At 46.8% G+C, this 21763-nt stretch overlaps 1 protein-coding gene across 6 annotated transcripts in view; it reads left to right on the forward strand.

Annotated features, from left to right (window-relative positions):
* Positions 1-940, forward strand: part of TRAPPC9 (trafficking protein particle complex subunit 9) — a 524427-nt gene extending 523487 nt beyond the window's left edge. For all 6 annotated transcript variants that reach the window (XM_079901721.1, XM_079901717.1, XM_079901722.1 and 3 more), the window contains one exon: positions 164-940. In XM_079901721.1, the coding sequence (XP_079757847.1) occupies positions 164-331 (168 nt within the window). In that variant the 3' untranslated portion in view covers positions 332-940. The remainder of the gene's footprint in view (positions 1-163) is intronic.
* Positions 941-21763: the final 20823 nt, after the last annotated feature.

Genomic DNA, 21763 nt, shown 5'->3' on the forward strand with positions numbered 1-21763 from the left:
CAGCAGGGAAGCCCTGGAGGGCCACGGGAGCAAGTCCTGGGGGCCCGCCCGCCCCCGCCCGCCCCCGCCCCCGCCCCCGCCTCCGTATCTAGGTAGGTTCAGGGCTCTCCTAGAGGCTCTGGGGGTCCGCGCTGCTCCTGGCTGATGCCCCTCCTCCCCTCAGGTGCGGCCGTCGGGCCAGTCAGCCTGCCTTGGGGCCCTTCTGTTCCTCTGCACGGGCGACTTCTTCCTCCGCATCCGCTTCCACGAGGACAGCTCCAGCAAGGGGCTGCCGCCCTCCTGGTTCCGCCTGCCCAGCGTGCACGTGCGCGCCCTGGGGGCCCAGGCCTGAGCCGCTGTTCCCGCGGGGAGAGATGACCAGAGGGCCCCCCGGGCAGGGGACAGGCCTTCGCTGCAACTCCTGTCCACTCCTCCCACCCCTCCCCTCCCCTCCTACCTGCGCCGTCCTCTCTGGGCTTTGCAGGGGCCCCCAGACTTGGCAGCCGTGCCCCTTCCCACACTGGCCATCAGGGCTCCCCTGCAAGAGGCCGCTGCTAGGGTGAATGCTAACCAAACCCCAAAGTGTGGCCCTGGGTCCCTGCACCTGTTCCCTGTGACCTGGGGTTCACAGCCCAGCCAGCAGGAAGAAGAGGTGAGCGTGAGGGAGGGGCACAGCTGGGGTGGGTCTGGGGAACCTCCCTCGGCCCCCTCGGCCGTTGGAATCCCCCGAGGGCTGGCTCTTCTTCCCGGGGCCCCGAGGCAGCCCAGCCAGGAGAGGTGGCACCATGGTTGACCCCAAGAGGAGCCACCTGCCCCCGGTGGGTAGACGGTCACCTGTGCCAGCTGTTCTGGCCCCTGGGCTGGTTCCAGGCTGGGCTGTGGGGGGCCACGGCCTGTGTGCGTCTGCGTGTCGCTGACAGATTCTCCAATAAAGGGCCTGCCTCACTTCTCTGCTGGTCCACCTGCATCCCTGCCTCTGCTTGTCCAGTGTGGTCAGGGGGCCGCCCACCAGCTCGTCAGACCCCGGCGCAGGTAGGGACTCGCACGACCCCACGCAGCACACACGGCTGGTGGCCAGCAGGGTTGGGCCTGTGTCTGTCTGTGCCTGTGGCCCCCCCAGGCCCCTCCCCTGCGTGGGCTCTTTGGGCCTCTATGCCGCCCCTCTCAGAGCACCGCCTCGAGTCCTACACCATGGTCCTCAGCCCCCACAATGGCTCTGGCCATCTCGGCCTCTCACTTTCTCTCCTGAGGTCCACGCACATTCGGGAAGATGTTTGGGGGTGACACAGGTGTCCAGAAGTCGAGGTGCAGATTGGAGGTGGGCATCCTGCAGCCACCCTCGGACCCACCCGCCGCGAGGGCTGCCTCGCCCCTGCTCCCTCCTCTCCGGGTCGCCCAGCCTGCTGCCCCCCTGCAGCCTCACTCCCAGCCCTGGAGGTTCAGACCACCTCTGCCCAGGCATCCTCAGGCCCTGTCTAGTAAACTCCACCTGCTGAGCAGAGTTCTGGGGCCAGAGAGAGGGCGAGGGTCCCAAGGCACAGAGCAGGGTGCGGTGAAGCCGGACGTGTCCAAGGCTCCCGGGTCACCCCATTTAAACGAGGCCCCCGGGCAGCAGGCACATGGCCAGCCCACACCCAGGGACAGAGGAGGATGGGCAGTGAGCGAGCTGCCGTGGGCCTGGGGCGCATGGCCCGTGGGAACCCCACGGCTTCAGAGATGGGTGCCCTTCCACGCGTACCGGCACACCCCGATTAGAAAACATCTCAACGAAAGCTCTGGGCTCAGGGCAGCGAAGAACTTCCCAGGCCCGCCTCACATGGGCTGCACGTGTTCCTGGCACGCCTCCCAGTGCCGGGACTTCGCCCTGCTGTGTGGTCCTCAAGCCCTCTGGGCCCTGGGGCACTGCCCCATCACAGGGCCTGGGGGACTGGGTCTCCAGGTGCCCGGAGCACAGAGCCAGGGGCGGCTGAGCAGAATCCCGCTGCCCTGGCAGGGTCACCCCAGGAGACACCTGGGAGGAGCCGCCTTCTCCCACACTCCACCTCCCTGATGATGCGTAAGGTCCCTCGCAGGCTCTCAGGGCCCGAGTCCAGGCCTCGTGGGCCAGGCTGCCACCCGTGGCCGTGCAGGCTGCTTCGAGCGAGGGCCAGAGCCATCTTGCCCCTCGTGGGGCTGTGCCATCTGGGTTGGGCAGGGGATGCTTATTCAAACTGCACGAGCTGCCACGTGGCCTGGGGTGGCCCGTTCCCCCCACTCCATCGGCCTCCACCCTCGTGGACCTTGCTTCTCCCAGAGCCCTGCCCTTAGCCGCCCTCCCTTCTGCCCAGGGCGCACACACCTGGTTCCTCGCAGAGGCTGGCCCAGGGACGGTCTTCATTTGAGTGCCCCATAGCAAACCTGAATCTGAGCACAAGTTCATCTGGGAGATGGGGGGTCCCCCGCGGGGGAGTGAGGGGTCAGGGGCGGGGACGAGCCGGGGCAGAAGCATTCTTGGGCCCCTGGGCTGAAATCCTCGGGGAACTTGCGGGGAGTGAGAACACAGCTTCAGACTCCTCCTACCAGCGGCGAGAGCTGGCCTGTGTGTCCCCCACCCCTCGGGGGTTCCGTCCTGCCATGCCAGCTGTTCTCGGACCTGAACAGGTCAGATGCCAGCCTTGGGAGCCCCGGGGATGCTGGACATTGCAAGGAATCTTGGGGGCTGGGAGTGAGGGCTCGTCCACAGCCGTTTTCTGGGATTGGTTGAGTGTAACACAGTAGGTATTTGGTCTCTGCCCTCAGTTCCTGACAGAGCTGTTTCATCCCTTGGAATTTCCTGGGTGACAGGAGCATCTTTTGTTCGAAAAAAGGCGGCTCTGGGTGGGCTCCTAGACGGCTTCAGGATGGGGGCTGGTCGCCAGAAAGGCCCAGCATGACTAGAAGCTTGGGCCTCTCTCTCCCACCCTCATCCTCCGGGGAGCGGAGAGGGACTGGAAATTGAGTTAATTGATCATGCCTACAAGATGAAGCCCCCGTAGAATTCCCTCAGCTGTGGGGTGTGGAGAGCTTCCTGGTTGGTGAACACACCCACAAGCTGGAGGTCGTGCATCCCAACTCCACGGGGACAGAAGTTCCTGCACCCAGGATCCTCCCGGACCTCACCCTGGGCACCTCTTCATCTGGCCATTCGTCTGTATCCTTTATAACGTCATTTATAATCAACTGGTCAGCATAAGCCGTAAGTAAAGTGTTTTCCTGAGTTCTGTGAGCTGTTCTAGCAAATTATCAAACCTGAGGAGGGGGTCATGGGAACCCCACGTGTTTTATAGTTTCCAAAACAAATACAACAGTTGCCAGAGAAGTTACTGAATGCACCGAGAGAGAAGTCTCAAAGGGCTTCTTGGGGGAGGGGGTGTTGGAACTAACCCAGGCACCCTGAAAGGTGACCCACATGAGGCCTGTGTCCCGAGTGCCCCCCACGGTAGAGGAGATGAACTGCATCCGGCCCAAGGACAGCCCTGTGTGGGCTGTGAGCATTTGGAGCTTTCTCGAAGGGTCAGCGGGAGCCCAGGAGCCATGTAGAGCAGGGGTGTTACTGTTGGCGTTGGCATGGCTGGATGGTTCCAGCGTGGAGGTGTGTGGTCGAGGCAGAGAACCCAGGCGCAGGTGTCTGGGTGACAGCTCAGCGTCCTGGTCCTTCAGGTCCCGTGCTGTCGGCTCCTGAGCACAACAGTCCTACAGCTGCTGTGTCTGGAACCCTCCTCCCTCCCAAGGCCAGAGGAGGCTAAGCCCAGAATAGACTGTCCTTTTCATTTCACTAGCTGAGCTGGCTTGGTTTTGCCTCCTGACACTGTTCCCTTTGGCCAGGAGGCCTGCAATGACCCCGTAATCACCCAGCCATCACACTCTTGTCATCCGAAATTCACCAAGCAGAGCCCAGATCCATGGGAGGGGGTCTGAGGAACTGAACTCCAACCCAGCCACAGGTCAACTCTGCGACCTCAGACATGTCACTTAAGACTCGATTTCTTTTCATCCGAATAAATGGAGATAAAAATACTTATTTCATGGGCAGTTTACGCTAAGAGTTTGGTTTGATCTCCTCAACATTCCTACACATGAGGGCAACTCCTCGTGAATGCTGGTTCCCTCCTCGTACCCCTCCCGTCGCCCGTGTGCTCCCATCCACATCCCCGGCGTGTGCCTGGAATTCCACCATTCCCCTGGGAAGCTTAACAAGGGATATTGCTGTTTCCCATTAGACCCCTGCACAGGTTAATTTATTAGGTAACATGAAATAATATAAGGCAGGTATTTCTAACACAAATGCTCAAATGGTAAAGGGATTGTCTGACAAAGGAGTGAGCTCTGTGACTCTTTGTAGTCAAGCAAAAGCTGGAACTGTGGATGGTGTCAAAAGATGCAGGTGTCGGATGAGGCCTGTGAGCCCAGAAGCCACTGTCATTAGATGTCTTAAGAGCCAGCCTGGTCCCAGGAAGCAGAGAAGAGAGTGGGGTGCATGTGATCGCCTGGCTCCTGGGGCTTCTGAGCTGTGTCTTAAGGGTTTACGACAAATAATAAGTAAAGATCAAAAGAGGGTGTCAACATGAAGGAGTAGGAGCCCAGACTAAGCTCCTATTGAAAATAACTAAAAATGATGGTAATTATGTAAAAACACATTTGTGAGTGCATCCACAAAGCTGGCAGGGGAGTAAGAAATAGTCCAGTACCTGTGTAGGCAGAATCCAAAAAGGCAAGCAGTGAACTGATGCCAACTTTCATTTTGAGGGCTTTTGCCAAAGCAGGAGCATCAGTTTTTTGCAGTCTCACAAAACAGGAAGGAGGAAGACAAATCCTAGGGCCCATCAGGTGGGAAGTCTAATAGAAGGCCACTCCCCAATAACTTGGGAGGCCTACCATACTTAGAGAGTGGAAATAAAACTTCTCTGTCTCAACCCTTTGATTCCAACCCACATTGGCCCTCCCTTGAATCTGCAGTCCCAAGGCACACTCCCTGAAATCCGCCCCCAAACTTCAAGTCATTCATTAATTTGAAAATGACCCTAAATATACACACCCCTACCACCACATACCAGACGTCTTACAGAAGTAAATGCATCCTTTCTGGAGGAATCTACTCTTGTCCCAAGCTCCAAGGGTTTCTACAAGGAAAATGAATAATTCAGAGTTTCAAAAGAAAGAAAGTCATTAAATACACAAGGAAACCATGCATCATGTGTGAGAGCCAGAAGAAACAGAAGCAGCAAACTTGGGCTTGAAAAGGAATCGGACATTGTCTTTATCAGACATAGACTACAAGATACGTGTGCTTTATATGTTTTGAGAAACGAAGAAGAAGATTAAAATGGGTAAAGACCTAGAACATCATAAAATAATCACGTGGAACTCCCATAATTGGAAAATAGAGGTGAAATTAAATACTTAACAAATAGGTTGAAAAGCAGATTAAACCCAGCTTGGGGGAGAACCAGTGAATGAAAGATAGAGCTGAAGATGTTAAGGAAAAAAGTGCAGCCCAGGAAGACCAAAAAATATGAAAGAGACTTAAACACAGAGGACAGAGTGAGACACTCTCTCATACATCTAATCAAGTTCCTGGAGAAGTGGGTAAAGAGAATAGAGAAAAGGCAGCATTCGAAGGGATAATGACTGAGAACTTCTCAGAACTGATAAAGACAAAAGTCCACATATTTTAACAAGCCTGATAAATTCCAAGTAGCATAACACTTAAAAGACACAATAGACACGTCATAATACAATCTCAAGGACCAGATACAAAGGGATGATTTAAAAGGAGCTGGAAAGCAAAGACAGATTACCTTCAAAGAAGTGGCAAATTGATTGACAGCTGACTTTCCATCGGCAAAAACAAAGTCCAGAAGTCGGTATAGTCTCGGAGAATGTGCTGAGTGATGCAGATCTTTTTCAGTAGGTGAAATGATTATATTTTCATATAAACAAAAAACAGGGGTTCCACCCCCAAAACCTCATGGAAGGGAGTTCTGAAGAATGAATCTCAGGCAGAAAGAAACTGATGCCAGATAGAAAGTCAGAGATGCGAGGAAGAAGTAACAACAGACTGAGTGGTACACATGCGGGTAAATCTAAACCAACATCTACTGTATAGTAATAATTATTAAAACAGAATTGACATATAGCAAAATAACACATAAGTGTTGGTAAGGGGATGATTGGAATTAAAGTATTCTAAAATGCTTCAACTTCAATTTTAAAGGTTCAGGAGGAGGGTAAAGATATTGAGTAATTTAGACTTAAGCTTTGGTGCTTTGTTTATGGAAGTGTCCATTTCTGGGATAAGCACTAAGAAAATGAGAAATAACATGAACAACTTCTAATCTAGATGCTCCAAAAAAACGGAATAAGGAAAGTTAATTATTCAATCAAAAAGTAGGAAAGAAAGGAAAGAAAATGACCAAAGAAATAAATGGTAATGACAGAACAAATAGAAGAAAATGACAACCATAGTGGTATTATCCCCATATTACAGGTGAAAAAAATGAGGCACAGAGCAATTAAGGAACACCTAGAAGTGGTTATAAAATGAGTTGTAGAAATAAAGCATATCATACTTAGAGTAAATTAAGCTAAATATCCCAGATAGAAGACTAGAGAAAACCCACAAAATCATGTTTATGATATTTACAAGAGACACTACAACCTAAGGATATAGTAGGTTGAAATGAAGTGTTGGAAAAAATGTACCAGAAAAATCCTAATTAAAAGTAAGTCTAAAGCAAAAAATAAATTAAGAAATAAAAACAATAACATCATGATAAAAGTAATAACATCAGGAAGCCTATAATAACTCCAAATATGTATGCAACCAATAATACTGCCTTCAATGCATAAAGAAGAACTTGGTAGAACTAAAAGGAGAAATAAACCTCTCACAGTAACTAAAAGATCGAGAAGACAAAAATTGTTAAAGACATACAAGATTTGTAAAATTCCGTCATTAAATTTGATTTAATGGATTTATATAGAATACTCAGCAGCTTAGAAAGTCATTTTTATCAAGGGCATATGTTAAAGATTCGCTTTATGGCCCAGTAAGTAGTTGAAGGACTGTTATCCTACAGATGCATTATCTGAACCCAATATTCTTAACTTAGAAATGAGAAAAAGATGATTATAAAATTTTCATGTATTTGGAATCTAGTAAACACTTATAGGTAACTCAGAGTTGAGAGAGGAAGTAACCATGGAAAGTAGGAAATACTGAAATTGAACAATTAATAAAAGTATATCAGAACTTGTGTGATGCACATAAATCAGTATTTAGAAGAAGGTTTTATAAACTTAAATGTTTATATTCAAAAGGAGAAAGTGGGAAAGTTAATGAACAAAGCACCATCTCCAGGAGCTAAAAAAGATGGCATAAGAAATCAAAGAAAATGGAAGAATATAATAAAGATAAGATTATAAATTAATAAAATAGAAAAGAGACACACAGTAACAAAAAGCCAAAGGTTGTTTCTTGAAAAGGCTAATAAAATTGAGAAACCTCTGAGTAGATTAATAAAGAAAAAAGAAAAGGCACAGATAGCCACACTACAAGTAAAGAGGGGACGTCGGATACTGCAGACGATAATAGGAGACTGTTATAAGAGGAAATTATGAAGGAATTCATAACAATAAACTTGAAAATGTAAATGAAATATACATTTTCTAATAAATATAATAGTTAAAATTTCTGGTAATAAATAGGGTGAATAATCCTAAAACCATTAAAGCAATCAAATCTGTAGTTAAAAATCTTTTCAAAAAGAAAACCCCAGGCCCAGATGGTTTTTTACCAGTGAATTCTAATTCAAGGAACAAAAAATTCTAATGCTACACAAAATATTTCTGAACATGGGAAAAGAGGTGAAACACTCAGGTATATTTTATGAGGCTGGTATAACCTTGATATCAAAATCTAACAAACACAGCAGAAGAAAAGAAAATTTTAGGCTAAATCCTAAAATTTTGCATCAACGTAGATGCAAAAAATTTGAATCTAAATGTTAGCAAACAGATTCAGTGATACGTGTAAAAGAATACCATCATCAAGTGTTTGCTGGCAATCTGTGTGTCTTCTTTGGAGAAGTGTCTGTTTAGGTCTTCTGCCCATTTTTGGATGGGGTTGTTTGTTTTTTTGATATTGAGCGGCATGAGCTGCTCGTATATTTTGGAGATTAATCCCTTGTCAGTTGCTTCATTTTGAAAGGATGATCAGCATCACTAATCGTTAGAGAAAAATGCAAATCAAAACCACAATGAGGCTGAGTAATATTCCATTGTATATATGTGCCACGTCTTCTCTATCCATTCATCAGGGAGATCAGCTCGGTGCTTTGCGACCACCTAGAGGGGTGGGATAAGGAAGGTGAGAGGGAGACGCAAGAGAGAGGGGATATGGGGATATATGTATGCATATAGCCAATTCACTTTGTTATACAGCAGAAACTAACACAAAACTGTAAAGCAATTATACTCCCATAAAGATGTCAAAAAAAAATAACCCCAAAACCACAAGGTATCACATCACACCTGTCAGAATGGCCATCATCAAAAAATCTACAAACAATAGATGCTGGAGAGGGTGTGGTGAAAAGGGAACCCTCTTGCCCTGTTGGTGGGAATGTAAATTGGTACAGCCGCTATGGAGAACAGTATGGAGGTTCCTTAAAAAACTAAAAATAGAACTACCATACAACCCAGCAATCCCACTACTGGGCATATATCCTGAGAAAACCATAATTCCAAAAGAGACATGTACCACAATTTACAATATGTAAATGTAACGTACCACTATTTACAATAGCCAGGACATGGAAGCAACCTAAGTGTCCACTGACAGATGAATGGATAAAGAAGATGTGGCACATATATACAATGGAATATTACGGAGCCATAAAAAGAAATGAAATTGAGTTATTTGTAGCGAGGTGGATGGACCTAGAGTCTGTCATACAGAGTGAAGTAAGTCAGAAAGAGAAAAACAAATACTGTATGCTGACACATATAATGGGATCTTAAAAAAAAAATGGTTGTGTTGAAACTAGGGACAGGACAGGAATAAAGACGCAGACGTAGAGAATGGACTTGAGGACGCGGGGAGGGTTAAGGGGAAGCTGGGACAAAGTAAAAGTAGCATCGACCTATATACACTACCAAATGTAAAATAGATAGCTAGTGGGAAGCAGCTGTGGGATAGGGAGGGTGGGAGGGAGACGCAAGAGTGAGGGGATACGGGGATATATGTATACATATAACTGATTCATTTTGTTATACAGCAGAAACTAACACGACATTGTAAAGCAATTATACTCCAATAAAGATGTTAAAAAAAATAAAATAAAAATTATTTTTCACAGCAAAAAAAAAAAAAAGAATACTATGATCAAGCTGTATTTATTCAGAGAATACAAGGTTGGTTTTAAATTGGAAAAGGTAGTAATGAATCCACCCCTCTAACAAATTAAAGAAGAAAAATCATATCATTCTTACAGATGTGGGAAAAGTCTTTGATAAGAGTCAACATCCTCTTATGACTTTCAAAAAAACTCCAAAACCCCACAAAAACCTCTTAGTAATCTAGGTCTGGAAGAGTTTCTTTAACCTAATAAAAGGATATCTATTAAAAGTATACATACAGAAAACATTATTCTTTTTTTTAGGGTACTTGTTTTATTTTTTATTTTTTTTAACATCTTTATTGGAGTATAATTGCTTTACAATGGTGTGTTAGTTTCTGTTTTATAACAAAGTGAATCAGCTATACACTGATTTAGTGTAGTGTTTAACTACACTGTGTTAGTTTCTGTTTTATAACAAAGTGAATCAGCTATACACTGATGGGAATATACATATATTCCCGTATCTCTTCCCTCTTGCATCTCCCTGCCTCCCACCCTCCTATCCCACCCCTCTAGGTGGTCACAAAGCACCGAGCTGATCTCCCTGTGCTATGCAGCTGCTTCCCACTAGCTATGTATTTTACATTTGGTAGTGTATATATGTCCATGCCACTCTCTCACTTTGTCCCAGCTTACCCTTCCCCCTCCCGTGTACTCAAGTCCATTCTCTAGTAGATCTGTATCTTACTCCCATCTTGCCCCTAGGTTCTTCATGACCCTTTTTTTAAAATTCCATATATATGTGTTAGCACACAATATTTGTTTTTCTCTTTCTGACTTACTTCACTCTGTATGACAGACTCTAGGTCCATCCACATCACTACAAATAACTCAATTTCGTTTCTTTCTGTGGCTGAGTAATATTCCATTGTATATATGTGCCACATCTTCTTTATCCATTCATCTGTTGATGGACACTTAGGTTGCTTCCATGTCCTGGCTATTGTAAATAGAGCTGCAATGAACATTGTGGTACAGAAAACATTATTCTGAATGTTGAAATGTAAGCACTCTCTTTAAGATCAGGAATAAAACAAGGATGCTCATTGTCTCCACTTTTATTCAACATTGTATAATTGGTCCATGCCAGCACAGAAACTTAGATACAAGAGCAAATAAAACACACAAGGCCTGGAAAGGAAGAAACAAAACTGTCATTATTTGCACATTATATCATCAATTACACTAAAAAGTCCTAAAGAATCTTCAGGTTTATCAGAATTAGTAAGTGCTTAAGCAGTGTTGTTGGATACAAAATCAATATAGAAAATCCACAGCATTTTGGTACCACAACAAAAACCAGCTAGAAAATACAATCATAAACATTACCATTTATAGAACTACGAAAAATATAAAGAATCTGTGGTAGGCAGAATAATGACATTCCAAGGATGTCCACGTCCTAATTCCCAGAACTTGTGAAAATGATGGGTTCATGGCAAAGAGTAATTATGGGTACAGATAAAATTGAAGTTGCTAATCACCTGACTTTAAAATAGGGAGATTATCCTGGATTAGCCATGTGGGTCCAATGTATTCACAAGGTTTCTTAAAAGGGAAAGAGAGAAACAAAAGAGAACCCGAGAGATGGCAGCATGAGAAGAATCTAGCCCGATGTTGCTGGCTTTGAAGATGGAGGAAGGGGCCGTGAGTCAAGAGGTGCCTCAACCTCTAGGAGCTGGAAAGACAAGGAAACAGATTCTCCCCCCAGAGCCTGCGCAAGAACAAAGCCCTGCCCACATCTTGACTTTTACTCAGCAAGACTCACTTTGGACTCTGACTTCAAGAACTGTAAGATAATCAGCTTGTGTTGTTTAAGCCACCAAGTTTGTAGTGACTTGTTACAGAAACAATAGGAAACAGGGGCTTCCCTGGTGGCACAGTGGTTAAGAATCCGCCTGCCAATGCAGGGGATATGGGTTCGAGCCCTGGCCGGGGAAGATCCCACATGCCACGGAGCAACTAAGCCTGTGAGCCACACCTGCTGAGCCTGCGCTCTAGAGCCCGTGAGCCACAACTACTGAGCCCGTGTGCCACAGCTGCTGAAGCCCGTGTGCCTAGAGCCTGTGCTCTGCAACAAGAGAAGCCACCGCAATGAGAAGCCCACGCGCTGCAACGAGGGGTAGTCCCTGCTCACCGCAACTAGAGAAAAGCCCTTGTGCAGCAATGAAGACCCAATGCAGCCAAAAATGAATAAATAAAATTTTAAAAACAGGAAACAAACACAGAATCCAGGAATAAATCTTTAATGTGTAAGACCGTTATGGAGGAAATTGTAAAAATTTATTGGAAGACATTAAAGGAGATCTAAGTAAATGGTTGGGAGACTCTCTTTCATAAAGATGTAACTTCTCACTAAATTGATCTATAGGTTCAATGCAACACCAGTAAAAATCTTAATTTTTTTGTGGGGCGGTGAAGCTTGGCAAGGTGATTCTAAAATTCATATATAAATGCAAAGGCCCAATAATAGCCAACATACTCTTGAAGAATAAGCCAAAATGTATTATAAAGCTAAACAAGTACACACTGTGGAATAGAAAAATGGGTCAATGGAAAGCCCAGAAACAGACCTGTGCATATAGGGACATATGATGTATGAAATATTGCTTTCACATGCCAGTGGGAAGGGGATGGACTTTTCCTTAAATAGTGCTCAGAAAGTAAATGAGTAGCCATAGGGAAAGAGAGATACTGGGCCCTGCTACACACCATATGTAAAAATTATTCTAGGTTAAGACCTAAACGTGAAAGGCAAAGTATAAAATATTCAGAAGACATTAAAGATATCTTACGATCTTGGGGTAGGGATAGATATCCTAAATAAGACACAGAAAGCACAAGCCATAAAAATGATCAATTTCACTATATTAAAACTAAGAACTTCCATTCATCAAAAGGCCATAAAGAAAGTGGAGAGACAAGTCACAAACTGGGAGAAATATGAAGAGGGTCTTACACCGTAATGAGATTCTTCACCCTGGAAATGGCCTCGCCTGACTGCAAACGAGGCATGTCTCTTTTAGGGAGGAGGGAAGAATGAGCACCAGAAGTTTCTACCACACCTAGTGAGGTTGAACTGGTCCTACCCGAAGACCCAACGATTCTACTGTCATGTACATAACGTGATGAATGTACAGTAGCTTGTGTAACATGAGCTGTGTGCCAGAATGTTTACAGCAGAATTGTTCATAGCAGGGAAAAAAAGGACATAAGTTCACATTCCATAGTAAGAATGGAATGTACAGATCGTTTCAGCATATTCATATAGCAGAATAGTATACAATGATGAATATGCAACAATGTGGACCCACTTCCAAAACATAACGTTGATGGAAGAAAGGCAAGAGAAAAGCACATGCAATATGATTCTAATTACTTGAAGTCCAAAAAGCAAATCAGTGTATTTGTTAAGGATACATACCAAGTTGTTACAAAAAAAAAAAAAAAAAAAAGACAATAGAGACAAACAAGTGAGTAACTGACACAAAATTTAGCATAGATTCCCTCTGGATTCCCTCAGAACTCTCATGGGACCTGAGAGGGGAAACGGGGCTCTGGGAATCAGGTAATGTCCCATTTATTCACCTGGGCAGTGAAAACTTAGTTCTATGCCTCTGTCCAAAAATTGAGATGTTCAGTTCAGGCCCAGGTGATGAGAATTGTCAAAGACATGGCTTTCGGTAAAAAAAGAAAAAAAAAAAAAGAAAAAGCTCCTTTGGCACAGATTCAGCAAACCAATAAAGAAATTCTTTCCTTCCACCTTTACTTTGCCATTTCAAACCTGCTGATTAATCACAGTGTGTTCCTGGCAGCCGCCCAGACCAGCTCCTCTGAAAATAGGTGAAGTGGGAGCCCTCGGACAAGAGCACCTTCAGCACCACGGACAGCAACCCACGGCTGGCCCTTCTGAGACCAGCTATGTAGGGATTCAGAATGTTGCAGAAGGGCAGAGGCCTTCAAAGTCATGGCCCAGGAGGCAGAGGATGAGACAGAACCCAGATCTCCTGATACCTAATCTAGTCTTCATTCCATTGCTCCTGGCTTTGGCTAAATGGACTGAAACTCCTCCCTGAACCAAGAAGTCGCCAGGGGCCTTCCACATGTGGCTTTCACACATGCCATTGAAGCCTTGGGCTTCGCAGTCAGTCTCAGCAGGGTTGAGATCTGACTCTGCCTGCATCATCTGAGTGCCCTCGGAAGTCTCTTCACCTCTCCAAGCCTCAGTGTCAGTCATATCAACTCCCCACAGAGTTGCTGCGAGAATTCAGTAATATTAGATCTTGTGCTCTGGTGTGCATTTAAAACCTAGAAAATTCCCTCTCCCTCAGTGGATTTCATATAGAAAAAAAAAATTGGTTCTTTGGAACATTTCAAAGATGCTGAAACAACTAGAGGCTGTTCTGGAAATAAACCCCACAAAATTTCCGTATAAAATCTTGGCATTGCTAACAGATATTAAGGCTCCCTTAGATGTCGATGTCTTAGCTTTGTCCAGTCTGGTTCATTAGAGGCCCCTGATCGTTGCCTAATATGTCCTTACTTTTTGTCATGCCAAGAGATGCTCAGAGAAGAGGGGTGAAAATATGCCTACAAAATGTCTCTAAGGCTAAGGGTCCTCAACCACACACTGCTTTCCCACATTGAACCTGAAGGGTAATATATTGTTCTCTTGATTAGTCGCTAGATTCTATTTACTAGTATTTTATTTAGAAATTTTCACCTATACGTGTGCCATCAGTCTATAGTTCCCCTTATTTTGTATTAAAGATATTCTAGATGCATAGAATGAATAAGGGCATTTCTCTCCTATCCTTTTCTATGGCCTCAAATAGTTTAAACAGTATTAAAATGATTCATTCTTTAGAAATTAGATAAAACTCAGCTGTGAGCCTGTCTGATTCTGCTGTCTTTTCACTGATAGATCTCCAGTCACCTTCTAATCTCTTCTATGGTAATTGGTCTATTAAAATTTTCCATTTTTTCTTGGACTGATTTTGGTAATTTACTAGGAAATCATCCATTTCCCTGAGGTTTTCAATTTGTTATCACAGAGTTGCGTGTAATATTCTCTCATAATTAGTTTTATCTCTCCTGTATCTGTAGTTATGTTGGTATGTCTGCCTTCTTACTGCTAATCTTGTCTAATTTTACTGTCTCTCTTCATTCTCCATAATTGGACTCACGAGGGTTTTTTCTATTTTATTAGCCATTTCAAAGGATAAGCTTTTGCATTTACATATTCTTCCCACTGTTTAAATGTTTTTTTCTATTTCATCAGTTTCAGTTCTTTATGAATTCCCCTTTTGTTGTTTCTTTTCCTAATGGCTTGAGACAAGCACTAAAAATGATGTTATGTTTAGCCTTTGCCCCTTCGAATGAAGGCATTTAGGCGGTGTGTTTCTAAGCTGTTATCTTTACTGCATATGTTTTAACATGAAGCGTTTTCTTTTTCTTTGTTTTCCAGATGATATATAACTTCTTCCTTGATTTTTCTCTTTGATCCGAGAGTTATGCATGAATGTTTTAAATTTGCAAGTAAAGTGTTTGGCTCCCATTTTATTATTAATTACTACGTGTGTTGAATATGGCTGGAGCATGAGGCCTGTGAAAACTTCATTCTTGGGTTCTTGAATTTGGTAATGTTTTATTGTCAGCCTATTATATACTGATTTTCCTCGGTGACATTTGGGCACATAAAAAGGGATTCACTATTTTTTTTTTAAAAAAAAAAAAAATATATATATAAAACTATATTATATATATGTTCACAGTTATTGGTTGCATTATTCAGTTCTGGTGTTATTACTTTGTTGTTTTTGAATTTCAGATATACATAGAAGCAGAGAGATAACGTATACTATACATCCATCATCAAGATTCAGTAGCTGTGTACATTTTGCTATGTTTGTTTTTTACTGAGGTATTTAGAATTAAATTATAGGCTTCATGGCATTTCACCCCTAGATACTTCAGTTTCTCTCTTTACTAAAGAAGGATGCTTCCCTACTTAACCATGATACCATTACTGCACCTGAGAAAATAACAGTGAGGTTCTATAATCTTCTAAAACTCCATCCATATTCAAATTTCCCTAATTGTCCCTAAGACAGCTTTTAAAAATCTGATTTGCTCAAACTAGGATCCAATCAATGGCCATGCAATAAGTTTGATTGCCTCTTAACTTCTAACAGTTTCTTGATTTCTAATACTCTTGTCCATTTCTTACGGAGATCGTGCAATGGTCTCTCACTATAGTTATACTGTTATCCGGTTCTCTTCCCTTTCCTGATAGGCTTTGCTTACATATTTAACTCTTTTTTTCTTTTTAAATACAGGCTTATGACTGTATAGCGCTGCACTGTGTAACATTCCAATTTATCACATATAAATATTTTAAACCTTTTTGAGATTACTATCTACCCGCCCTACTTTATTTTCATTTGCTTTATCCTTGTAGCTATTTTCCCAGCAACTTATTTTATTTTATTATTATTTGTAATGTCTTTTTTTGAACATCTTTACTGGAGTATAATTGCTTTACAATGTTGTGTTGGACTTCCAGCCTCCAGAACTGTGAGAAACAAATGTGAGTTGTGTAAGCCCCCCAGACTGTGGTATTTTGTTATGATCGCCCAAGCAGACAGACCCTAAGACCCCTTCCATTGCACTGATAGCCATTCTCTCTTCCCTGTTTCCCAGATCTCTCTACTTTGAAAATAAGATACCACCTATTCCACACAATAAGATATTCTATTTTTCCCCTGATTATTCCTCCCCAGTCCAATAAGATGACACTTCTAGACATCTTTTATTTTCTTCCTTTCCCCTCCCCCTCCAAGATGAGATCCTTGCAAAGTTTATAATTGTCCTTCCTGGCCATAACTTGTAGCTGTTGCTGAGCTATGACTTTTATAAATAGACTATCATTACAATTTTTCCTTTCAGTACAGACCTTCAATTTTAGGAACCCTTACTTAGCACTTAGATGATACAGTCTGGGACAGGTCTATCCTTATTCATTTTTATTCAATTTACCACATAGCAAGTTCCACTGCTCACCATTACGTCTTTCCCTTTTCATCGTTCTTCATTTCATGGGCTCTGTTCTGTCTTCTTTATTTTCAGGTTTGGGTCTTCTCTTGAGTCTTTTCTTCAAATGAAGGATGCAGGGGATAGAAGAGAATTTGGGAAATGTACTCTCAGAATCTTCCTTTTGCCTTGACGGGTGAGTGGGAACTTGCCTAGGGACAGGATTCTTGGGTGAAGGTCTTTGCCAGGTATGAGGGTGGACAGAAGACCCCAGGCTTGGCCATGTGGCCTGCTTTGGCCAACACAGTGCATTCAGAAGTGATGGAGGATGTTTCTGGGCAGAAGCTTTTGGGACCACGGTGAAATCTGTCAGGTTCCATCTCCCCGTGTGGGATGGTGGAAGCCTAGGGAAAGGGAACGTCTGTCAGCCTAGGTCTCAGGGGGCCAGTGAACAGAGCTACTATCAACTCAACATGGGCAGGAAATAAGCCTTTGTAATTTGAGCCACTGAGTTTTTTATTTAAACAATGTTCTGGTTCTGCTATGTCTCAGTCAGCGCAGGCTGCTGCGACAAAATGCTGCAGACAGTGGTGGGGATGGGGGGTGACCAACAACAGACATTTATTTCTCATGGTTCTGGAGGCTGGAGTGTCCAAGACTGGGCGCTGGCAGATCCGGCTCCTGGCAAGAGCCCTCTTCCTGGTTTGCAGATGCCCTTTCTCACTGTGTCCTCACGTGGCCGAGAGATAGTGAGAGAGAGAGGGCTCTGATCTCTTCCTCTTACTATAAGAACCCTAATCCCATTACGGGGCCACACTCTCATGACCTCATCTAAACGTGATCGCCCCCCGAAGGCCCCACCACCGAATGCCATCACACTGAGGGTTTCAACATATGAACGTGGGGGACACAGACATTCAGTCCATGACATGCTGTATAATCTATCCCATCCTGACTGATTCAGAAACCGATAGGATGCGGGGTGCTCTCACTCTCCAGGTACAACTCTCCCCGTCGTGTCTGGCTCTGGGCCCCCCTAGATGCCATGATTTTTCTTTGTCAGCTCTTTGGAGGCTCAGATCTGATAGCTGAGTGCCCCTGTGTTGATCTGGGTCCTCCAAGAAGCACATGTTGAGATGCAACTAAACACACAAGAAATTTACTAGGGAGGACACTTAAGAGAGGAAACGGGGAGGGAGCTGGGAGAGCCATCACACCGTGATCTGACCCAAGTGAAAGAGGGAGGGAAGGAAGGATGGTAGGGTGGAAACCAAATACTCAGTTAAATTTAGCTGCCAAAAGGCTACTGCTCAGAAAAGGCAAATAGACAGGAGGTGAAGCGAGGCCTGGCCCCAGAGTCTGGCCTGACGCTTCCTTTCCGTGGTAGCTGAGGTGCAGGCCAGAACACAGGTCAGTATGGCCAAGCACGGGCTGCACAGGAGAGAAAGGGGTGTGGGGTGCATTGGGGACTGAATTGCGGACAGTAATGCTGATGAAGGATCGTGGGAGCCAACAGGTACACAGTACATCGGTCTATGGTGTGTAAGCATCCTGACCTCACCTTTGCAGCCTCCAGGGCCTGGACCAGGAACTGGCCGAGTACATGCTTAACAGACATTCAAGAAAGAATGAAGACCTGTATCTCTACTCTGGTCTCAGATTCTAAGACATAGTCTGGGAGAGAGAGACTTTGGGTGGGAGCACCAAGGAGGTGTGCACCAGCACCAGAGTCAGGGAAACTTACCCTGATCGTCTCATCCCCACCCGTCATCGCTGCCCCCTTCTACCTCGTCTGCACCCCACATTCTCCCTCCTCTTTGGTTCCTGCATCTCTCCTTCTTCTCTCTGATCCCCCAGTCTCTCCATCCTTCTCTCTGGTCCTCCACTTTCCTTTCCTCTTTCCGATGTTCCAACTCTCCCGCTCCTGCCCCTGCTCTGCTGAGTTCAAAATCTCAGGACTGTTGTGCAGGAGTCTCTGGTGCCCCTGCATTTGGAGAAGCAACAGGAGCTCATGAGAGAGTGAGGTTCAAAGCTAGGGACAGAGACAAACACAACCAGCTCACCTTCCTTCAGTGCTTACCTGTGCCAGGCACTCTGCTAAGTACAAAACACACTGCATCCCCATTTCACAGATGAGGAAATTGGGACTTGGGTGAAGTGACAGGCCCAAGGTCAATCAGCCAGTATATGGTGGAGCCAGGATTCAAACTCAGGACCATCTGATTCCAAAGCCCACCTGTTTGCACTACCTCCACCCCAAGCTCAGAGACTGTGCCAGTGTGGTACCTGGCTTTTCACCCTTACCACCATCCAATCAGCCAGGAGCCCTCATTCCACCCATTCTGCAAGGGACGGGCCTGAGGCTTGAAGTCCAGGGGTTCACCCAGGAAGTCGGTGCCCAGATCTGAGCCAGGTCGGCCCTAGTGCACACGCAGACTGAGTCCTTGACCATTGTGGGCCACCTCCTCACACAAGCTGTCCCTCCAGCCCTCCTCCACCCCCAGCATCGTGGTCCTGATGCACCCATGCTCCAGCCGGCCTTGATCCGGGGCTGTTCACTTGCGCTGTGTTAGGGCTGCACGGTTGTCACATACTCAAGGGATGGAATCTCTGCCTGGCTTCATCCAAGCTGCACAGCGGCAATGGAGTGTGAGAAAAACAGGAGTGCAACCTGTGATGTGGTCCTTCTCAGCTCAGCCTTCTCTCCTGGGCATCCTCCTCTCTAACCGTATCCTCGAACCTTCTTGAACATCCATCCCCTTTGCGTTCTCACCTGCTCCCTTGCACTTGACCCTTAAGGAAGGTCTTACATCAGCATCCGTGGACTTTAGGGTGTAAGAGTCAGTGTTGCCCAGGGCCGGCCCCATTGCTGAAATGGTGCTAACTTCCCTGGGGAAAATCCTTAGGATTTTGTTTCTTTATATTTCTCTCTACTTTTTATATTTTACGCAAAAAGTATTGTTTGTGATCAAGAATAAATAAATTAAAAGGGTACAATGATTATAAAGAGTCAGTAATTCAACCTGCCACCATTAAAGAGATTTTAGGCATCTGAGTGGAGGTGTGTGGGGGATTTGGGGAACTGGGGACTCTTCCTGTTGCTGCGGAAATCGCACCTTGTCCACCAGGCCTGTCCTAGGTCGTTGGAGACCAGACAGCATCGGAAGCTGCAGTGATTTCACCCAACTCACCCCCAGGGCGCCTGGTCCCCTGTGAGTGGACCCCGGCCCCGACAAGAGACGCTCAGCAGTGGCCTCTGGGAGGCTGGGGCCATGGGCTGTGTGCACTGCAGGCCCAGCCCCTTCACAGTCATCAGAGTTGGAGTCGTCATTGTTTTAATTGACCACCCATTTCTTGGGGACCCTTCTTCTTCCAGCTTGGAGAGCTCCCCAGGTGCCCTGTGGTGCTGATTCTACAGGATGTGGGTGCCCCACACTGTGCAATGAAGCGGATGTGCCTTCTCTCCCTCCCCACACAATGCATGCGTGGACTTCCATGAATGCGCAAGTGAAATCCATCTTCCTCCCGTGGGCTGCGAGAACCTCTGTGATCTGGCCCTGCCTCCCGTCCTCCTGGGGGGGCTCGGAGCCCTGACCTCTGACCTCATCTTGTGCCAACTTCCTCTGGGCCAGCATCCCAGCCACATTTGCCTTCTGGCTCTTCCCTGAATAGGCCAGCGCCCCTCCCCTGACCCCAGGGCCCTTGCACAGGCTGTTCCTCTGCTTAGACACCCTTTCCTGGGCCCAAACGTGTCATTCAAGTCTCAGCTCCAGTGTCATCTCCACGGGCTGGCCATCCCTGACCACTGCACCTCAGATCTCTCTCTGCCCAGTACACTTTTCACCGTCCTGTGTTTCTCATCTTCCTGCAATCACCTGTCTCTGGCTTTTCCCTGATGGTTAACCGGTTTACTGTTCACTTTCCCAGCAGGACGATTGCTCCGTGACAGCAGAGACAGCTGGCCCCCCAATACTCCTCGAGGCAAGGGCTGGATTGCCAAGCTATGTGGACTCCCTGGAGACCCTCTGGGGGGCCCTGGACCTGGGCTCGGGGGCCTGGGAGGTGGATGGTGTCCCAGCTCTGCAGACGATGATGACTCTGTGACCTCCCATAAGTCCCTGGACTTCTCCGGGCTGCCGTCTCCTTATTCATCGAACGAGGAAGGAGACCTAACTGCCAGTGTACCTTCCGGCCCTGTGGGAAGAGACTTAAACCCCGGATGGGGCCCTACAATGTGTGCATCCTCAGAGTGTGGCTGTGCCTTCTCCACGCCCATAGCAACCAGAGAGCTGGGATCAGCCCATCCCACGGCCTGGGGACTGGCCAGGAAGCCCTTTGGGGTCCCACCGTCTACACTGGTCTGGGCTCCCGCAGCCCCTGTGACCCACGGGTCTCCAGCTCCAGACCCGCCATGGCCATCTCCCATCTATCTTGTGTCACAAACTCCCAGCCCCTGCCTGGCACGGCGGCCCCGAGCCTGGCAGGTGATGTTTCAGGGGCAGAGAAAGCCCCTCTGAAGCCCCAGACCCTTGCAGAGCTCCCATCAGCTCAGTGGATGTTTCCTGATCCCTACTCTGTGCTGGGGACACAGACAGGTCGGACAGGCCCTGTCCTAGGAATCTCGAGGCCTGGACCGGAACAGGGGCTGTTCGCACCGGAGCACGTGGGCCAGGCCCAGACCCCACCTGGGCCAGAAGGGTTTCCAGGGGAAGGCTCCCATGGAACGGGAGCCTCTGGAAGCACCCCACCCTCTCTTCCCTCCGCCGGGAGGTGACAGGCCCGTGATTATACAAACGATACACCTGCGAGTCCCCAGAATAGCAGCAGTGTGTACAGGGATGCCTGTCTCGCTGCCACCGCGGCTGCATTTGCAGAAATACCTTCTGCCGCACAAAGGTGAACATGACAGAGGCGAGAACCAGGCTTCTGAAAAGGGAAAATATTTAAACACCTTCCGCGGGGATCTGTAAACTCTCGGCACGGGGACAACGATGGCGCCATGTGACTGGACTAAAGTTAGCTCCCACCGGAGGAAGCTGACTCCCCGGCCAGGGAGATGGAGGGAGGAGGGCAGCGTGTCCTCCGCGGGGCGGGCGGGATGAGCTCCCGCACCGCGTGGCCCCGCCTGCGGGCCAAGCCTCCGCCGGCGAGCCGCACACGCCTCCCCGCGCTTCATCCAGATGGATGGAGAGCCCTCTTCGGCCCTTGCCAACCAACCGGTGGGGTGGGGGGCAGAGGCACGGAGCGGGTCGCCCACTCGCCCACGGTCACGCCGGGTGGAAACGACAAGCTTGGGATTTGGATCCCGGCCGCCTGACTCAGAAGCCGGTACT

The sequence above is a fragment of the Stenella coeruleoalba genome (genome assembly GCF_951394435.1).
Source record: "Stenella coeruleoalba genome assembly, chromosome: 17".
Taxonomy (NCBI): Eukaryota; Metazoa; Chordata; class Mammalia; order Artiodactyla; family Delphinidae; genus Stenella; species Stenella coeruleoalba.